At 44.4% G+C, this 7,550-nt stretch overlaps 1 protein-coding gene across 5 annotated transcripts in view; it reads left to right on the forward strand.

The window, feature by feature from the left end:
* Nucleotides 1–7,495, forward strand: part of CREBBP (CREB binding protein) — a 92,834-nt gene extending 85,339 nt beyond the window's left edge. For all 5 annotated transcript variants that reach the window (XM_068699716.1, XM_068699717.1, XM_068699715.1 and 2 more), the window contains 3 exons: nt 1,065–1,226; nt 1,485–1,766; nt 3,091–7,495. In XM_068699716.1, coding sequence (XP_068555817.1) covers nt 1,065–1,226; nt 1,485–1,766; nt 3,091–5,262 — 2,616 coding nt within the window. In that variant the 3' untranslated portion in view covers nt 5,263–7,495. The remainder of the gene's footprint in view (nt 1–1,064; nt 1,227–1,484; nt 1,767–3,090) is intronic.
* The last annotated feature ends 55 nt before the right edge of the window (nt 7,496–7,550 follow it).

The raw sequence follows: 7,550 nt of genomic DNA on the forward strand, positions 1-7,550 counted from the left end.
CAAACAGGTTTGGTCAAAAAGTCAGTAAGATTAGTTACTGAATAAAACAAGGTTCGACAGGGAATTCCCGTCTAAGCCTAATGAACAAAATGAAAGACAGCAATGAGACATATGGTCTACATGTAGAACTGCTTCTTCACTTGGAGTATTTGTGTTTTGTTTGAACAAATGTGCTTGCAAATAAAACCTGTTTGCCTGTACATAGCATTCGTGAAAGAAACTTTGTTGTATGTATATGTATCAGAGGATTTCAGTAGCTTATTTTTGCATTCTGCAGACCAACATTGTAGTAGTCAGGGGAATTTTATTGGGTGGTGTGCTCCCTGTTGGGAATTTGTGTTTTGGAGGTGTTTTTTTTTTTTTTCAGGAACATTAGAAATGTAAAACTGTTTCTGTTTTCTCAGGTCATCTAAATAGCATCATTTTTTTTTGTTTTTTTTTTTTTCCACAGCATTCAGAATATGTTCACTGTGGTCTATGTTGTAATTATACACAAGTGAAGGCTTTGAAAGCTTGATATTGTTTGGAGTTACAGACGCAGTAGCAAGTCTTCAGGATTGGAAAAAATGTGTTTTGTTAGTTTCAAATCCTATGTGTCTTTATCTATGCATTAGCCTTAGATTTGTTGATTAATTAATTAGAACTTGAGCAAGTGTGTGAAGTCTTAAATGCACAACAAAGCAAAGTCTACTCTTGTAGAATTTTTTTAAGTCCATTTTATTTGTAACTCATTTTATTATCAAATGTCTTCAGGATCTTGAAAAACAAGCAATGGAAGCTGAAGTACGATGTTTGAGAAGGAAAAAAATAAACTGAAAATTATTTAATGTATATGCATAGTTGAGGAAAAAACGGACTATTTTTAAACAACATTTGAAACTTCTTGCTTGCTGGTTTGACTTTTTATTTTTCCTGGAGGATAAGATATATTTAACACAGTATGCTTGATTTGCAGGCATTGGAACAAAGTTCTATTATTGACAGCAGAAATGTTTCACTTTCAGCTGCAGTGAATGGGAGAGAGCTCTATAAAGTTTAACACATTTCCTATGCACTTATTGCAGGGAAGCCAAGGTGACAGCAAAAATGCCAAGAAAAAGAACAACAAAAAAACCAACAAGAATAAGAGTAGCATCAGCAGAGCTAACAAGAAGAAACCCAGCATGCCAAATGTGTCCAACGATCTGTCTCAGAAGCTGTATGCCACCATGGAGAAGCATAAAGAGGTACTGTCAAAATGTGCTGTGTAAAGGGATTTTATTCCCGTAAATCAAGGCATGATGATAGAACTGAAAAATCAGGGAGAGTAAAGCTTTAGGTTATGCTGAGTTTTTCAGTTATGTAACAACATATTGAAGAGATTACCATAAACTAAGTCAAATAAATAACGTTTGCAGCATAACATTATTGCAACAGAACGTGAGCATTTCCTGCAGGATTATCTAACATTGTTGGCTTTTTTTTTTCTCTGTGTTTATCTGCAGGTCTTTTTTGTGATTCATTTACATGCTGGGCCTGTAATTAACACTCTGCCTCCCATTGTGGACCCTGATCCATTACTGAGCTGTGATCTGATGGATGGGCGAGATGCCTTCCTCACTTTAGCCAGAGATAAGCACTGGGAGTTCTCCTCACTACGCCGATCCAAGTGGTCCACGCTCTGCATGCTGGTAGAACTACATACTCAAGGGCAGGATCGCTTTGTCTACACGTGCAATGAGTGCAAACATCATGTGGAAACAAGGTGGCATTGCACTGTCTGTGAGGTATGTGTATATCACCTGACACTTCAATCGAGCTCGTTTCCTTTTGGTTTGTTTCTGTTTTTAAATATTGCACAGAGTTCTTCCAAGTTAAGCATATTCTGATGTTTGTGGTAGTTGGTGTTAGAATGAGTGCAGCCAGGTGCGTGGCCGGGCTGCTGTGAAGCTGGCTGAGAAGGCTAACACAGCTCTTCATTTCTGTCTTTTCTGCCCAGCATTGGAGGCTGCTTGCCCTTCAGATCAGCCCAAATAATTGCTTCCTAACCTGGCTCAATACTTTTAATGTCTGGTCCTATTACAGGATAGATTACTTCTACTGAACTATGTTAGAGAGCAATTACACACGGAGTTATACAGATGGGCTTGAGGAGAAGATAGCCTCTAGAGGGCTTGCGATGACCTCTGGCTGTAGCTGAACCAAAAAAAAATTTTTTTGAATAAGTGTAACCTAGTTTTTACACTACAAATTATTGCTAGGTTTGTGGTGGAAGAATCTTAATTAATCCCTCTGAGGAAAGCATTGAATAGAGCTTCTTGAGGCAAGACTGCAGGAAACGGATCGTATAGACTAGGGGATTTAAGTGGTGGAAGGAATTGTGGCCTTTAAGTTTCTTCTGGGTACTTCTGTATGAGAGAGTGACCTTTCTCCAGAAAACAAAAAAAAGCACAGGGTAGTGAAAATGTGGGTGTTTGAGCAGGTTTTCAGATGTGTCTGTCTTGACATGAAACCTGCAGTTAGAGATTAAAAAATACATTTCAGGTTACAAATTATCTGTCAGTAATCACACGAAGAATAGTAAAATGGAGAGCAAAGCCATGATTTTTAAGCACTTAGGTTTGTTTGAACTGTTCAGAGGTGTCAGGTCTCCTTGTGTAGGTAGCCCAGTAGACACTGCAGCAAAGTGAAGTCACCATCCTCAAAAGGTAGGGAGGCACACGACTGCTGTATAAGAAGATTCAAGAGACAATTACAGCCCGTTTGCGTTATTACCCATAACAGGCAAGACCTGTGACTGCAGGCTCGCTTTGCTGAGGCAGCTGATGGGGCTTCTGCCTTCTGCTGCCCAAAACTCCCAGCCCCAAAGGTCCGATCCCACTGTCCTGGGGGCTGTGCAGCCGCTTCTCTACCTCGGTATACCAGGAGTGTATTGAAACTGGCAGCGGTCGTCTTGCTATTGTTTGGCTGTGTGTTTGTACCCACTGAAAGCCAAAGTGTGCTTCCGCATCAGGGTCATGGTGCTCGCCTAGCAGCACTCCTGGTCTCCTCTCTTACTGCCGTAGTTAGTGCTTTACAGACAACTGAACCCTGGATTTTCTTTGCTTTCAGGACTACGACCTCTGCATTAACTGCTACAACACTAAGAGCCATGACCACAAGATGGTTAAGTGGGGCCTGGGTCTGGATGATGAGAGCAACAGCCAAGGAGAGCAGCAGTCCAAGAGCCCCCAGGAGTCACGACGACTGAGCATCCAGCGCTGCATTCAGTCCCTTGTCCACGCCTGTCAGTGCCGCAATGCAAACTGCTCATTGCCATCCTGCCAGAAGATGAAACGGGTTGTCCAGCACACCAAGGGTTGCAAGCGCAAGACCAACGGTGGCTGTCCAGTGTGCAAACAGCTCATAGCTCTTTGCTGCTACCATGCCAAACACTGCCAAGAGAACAAATGCCCTGTGCCATTCTGTCTCAATATCAAACACAAGCTTCGACAGCAGCAGATCCAGCATCGCCTGCAGCAGGCTCAGCTCATGCGCAGAAGGATGGCTACCATGAACACCCGAAACGTGCCTCAGCAAAGTTTGCCTTCTCCTACCTCAGCAACGCCTGGTACCCCTACACAGCAGCCAAGTACACCGCAAACACCGCAGCCTCCTCCCCAGCCCCAGCCTTCCCCTGTAAGTATGTCACCGGCTGGCTTCCCCAGTGTGTCGAGAACTCAGCCCCCCACTACTGTTTCAGCAGGAAAACCCACAAACCCGGTTTCCGCACCTCCACCTCCGGCCCAGCCTCCGCCAGCCGCGGTGGAAGCAGCTCGGCAGATCGAGAGAGAAGCTGCCCAGCAGCAGCAGCAACTCTACAGGGTCAACAACATCAACAATGGTTTGCCTCCTGGTCGCCCAGGGCTAGTAAACCCGACGGTGGGTTCAGTGAACCAGATGCAGCAAGTCAGCATGAATGTACCCCGGCCCAACCCCGTAAGCGGCCCGGTGATGTCCAACATGCAGCCTGGGCAGTGGCAGTCGCCTCCGATGCCGCAGCAGCAGCCGATGCAGCCAGGAATGGCGAGACCAGTGATGCCAATGGCAACGCCACAAGCAGTGGCTGGGCCCAGGATGCCAGGCGTGCAACAGCCGCCCCGGAGCATCCCTCCGAATGCACTTCAGGACTTACTGAGGACCTTGAAATCACCGAGTTCACCGCAGCAACAGCAGCAGGTTCTTAATATCCTTAAATCCAACCCTCAGCTTATGGCAGCTTTTATAAAGCAAAGAACAGCCAAATACGTGGCTAACCAGCCCGGGATGCAGCCGCAAGCAGGCATACAGCCCCAGCCTGGGATGCAGCAGCCGCAGACCGGCATGCAACAGCCAGGCATGCACACTCAACCGGGATTGCAGAACATGAACGCGATGCAAGCGGGAGTGCAGAGACCGAGCGTTCCTCCCCAGCAGCAAGGGATTGGAGCTATGAATCCCCAGGGACAAGCGATAAACATTATGAACCCCGGCCACAACCCCAGCATGGCAAACATGAGTCCGCAGTACAGAGAGATACTGAGGAGGCAATTACTGCAGCAGCAGCAGCAGCAACAGCAGCAGCAGCAAGGAGGGGCTGGCATGGCAGGAGGGATGGCAGGACATAGCCAGTTCCAGCAGCCTCAAGGACCGGGAGGTTACCCTCAGGCCATGCAGCAGCAGCGGATGCAGCAGCATATATCCATACAGGGGGGGTCCATGGGACAGATGGCTCAGATGGGACAGCTGAACCAGATGGGCCAGCCCGGCATGGGGGCAGACGGCACTCCCAACATTCAGCAAGCACTGCAGCAGAGGATCCTGCAGCAGCAGCAGATGAAGCAGCAGATAGGGTCCCCGGGCCAGCCCAACCCCATGAGCCCACAGCAGCACATGCTCTCAGGACAACCGCAGGCGTCTCATCTCCCTGGCCAGCAGATCGCCACCTCCCTCAGCAACCAGGTGCGGTCCCCAGCGCCCGTTCAGTCTCCCCGTCCCCAGTCCCAGCCGCCACATTCCAGCCCTTCACCGCGGATACAGCCCCAGCCGTCACCGCACCACGTCTCTCCCCAGACTGGTTCCCCCCACCCAGGACTCGCAGTTACTATGGCTAGCTCCATGGATCAGGGACACTTGGGCAACCCAGAACAGAGTGCAATGCTTCCACAACTAAACACCCCGAACAGGAGTGCGTTGTCTAACGAGTTGTCTCTGGTCGGTGATACCACCGGGGACACGTTAGAAAAATTTGTGGAGGGTTTGTAGCATTATGGGAGCATCACTTTTTTTTTTTCCTTTCGTGTTCTTGGGACATTTTGTACTGAAAATTCAGGCATCTGGGTTGTTTTGAATCCTAGATGGAACTGCTGCTTCCTACACGTGGAAGAATGAATTGCTGTTTAAAAAAAAAAAAAAAAAAAACAATACAAAGAATATATTTTTTTGTTAAAGCCAGGCAGTTAAAATATCTGGTCTCTTTTGTGGGTTTTTTTGGTTTTTATTTTTTTGTTGCTGTTGACTCATACCTTTTTTTTAACGGGGAAAACAAGTTCATTATATTCATATTTTTTATTTGTATTTTCAAGACTTTAAACATTTGCGTTTAAAAGAAGAAAAATAATATTCAGAAACTGTTTCCTGAAATAATGCAACATTATAATGTATCCCGGTAACTTTGACACGTTGCGGGAAGATTTTTTTTTCTATAGTGAACTCTGCAGGCGTTTGAAGTATTACCCCTGGAAAGATAGGAATTGACTCTTGCACACAAAAACACACATTGGCCAATGCCAAAATCTTTGTCTTGCAGATGTAGAAATTGTTGCTTTGTTTCTCTGATAAAACTGGTTTTAGATGAAAATAGGGATGATCACTCTTAGACCGTGCTGATTTGAATAGAGAAGAAGCATTCTTTTCTTTCTTTCTTCTATGTGAAACTTGAAATGAGGAAAAGCAATTCTAGTGTAAATCATGCAAGCGCTATAATTACTATAAATAAGAAAATCCAAGAAGATTCAATCACTGTATAGAATGGTAAAAAAAAAAAAACTCATTTCTTACTTATAATATCATATTGTTAAATAAACTGTGTGCAACAGAAAAAAAGGGTGGTCCTTCTTGAATTCATGTACATGGTATTAACACTTAGTGTTTGGGTTTTTTGTTATGAAAATGCTGTTTTCAACATTGTATTTGGACTATGCATGTCTTTTTTCCATTGTATATAAAGTATTGCTTAAAATTGATATAAATTACTGAAGTTTTTAACATGTATTCTGTTCTTTAAAAATCCATGTAAGAATGTTTAAGGTTTTTATTTATTTATATATTTTTTGATCATGTTCTTTGTAAGACATGGCTATGAATATTCACTCATTACACAGAGCAGCCAGAGGCATCAGTAGGAGTGGCACGAAACATGGAGTATTGTAGGTAGCATGTCTGTTTTACAACACCCTTTAGTGATTGTTTCCTTTTCGGGGAGGGAGAGGAGAGGGGAATGGTTCCCATACATTTAATACTTACAGGTGTTCATCCATAAGGGTTAACTGGAATAAATTATTAATAGCCGTTGCTTTTTAAAATCTGCATTAATTTAGAGAAGGATCACCAATGAAAGGCAAATAGAGAGTATTGAGTTAATTCTAGGCTAATTTATTTAGTCTACAGTAAAATATGAACCTATTGACTTTAACACTATTTTTCTGCTGTTAACTCTGAGTCTAGATTTGAGGGTTTTCTGTGGAATAAAAAATAACAAATCATGTACATGTTCCCTTTAATATCCTGTCACCATGCCCTCATCTTCCTGGGATACTTGCCCCTTCTCCTCCCACTGAATTACTTTCTCCAAGACAAAATCCAGGGAAACTTTCCCAGCGTAGGTGTGAGCTAAAACCACAACTAGCCTAAAATGCCATCACTCAGACCTGAGGCTTCTCCGTTCCATGCAACTCACGAGGGATTCGCAGCAACGCCCGGCGGCCTGTTTGTGCTCTGGGGGGAGCACCTGGCCTGCTCGGCTTCTCACCTTCGGTTAGCTCTCCCTCCAGCCTCGTGTTTTTAGGAGCGGGGCTGGGGGAGGATGGGGTGAGAAGAGCGCATGGTTTCTCTCTTAAAAGGAGAACTTTTGTCCCCGTGCCCTCAAAACAGTATTGCGCTGCGGCGCTACTCCGTTCTTAACTACAGAGCCTCTGCTTAAACTTTTCTTGCCAACCTTTAACTATTGTACCTTTTGCACCACCATTGGATTCATCTGCCCATGCAACTGTCTTCAGCAATTCAAGATGTCAAAATTGGGGGCTGGGGTGAGGTCAGTGAACACTAACCCAAAGCTTGTCCAAAAGAAATTGCTGTAAAAAAAAAAAAAAAAAAGATGGAAAGCCCTGATGCTGTGTCTCATGCTGTGTACTTAAAAAGAGGAAAAATACTATATTTGTGATCAAAAAGAGGAAACTTGAAATGTGCTGGTGTTTCTAATAAAAGCTGGTAAAACTGCTTGGATTGAAGGATGCTTCCAGTTGGCTGGTGCCCGCTAGGATCGGCAGAGCCTG

This window comes from Anas acuta, chromosome 15, assembly GCF_963932015.1.
Source record: "Anas acuta chromosome 15, bAnaAcu1.1, whole genome shotgun sequence".
Lineage (NCBI taxonomy): Eukaryota > Metazoa > Chordata > Aves > Anseriformes > Anatidae > Anas > Anas acuta.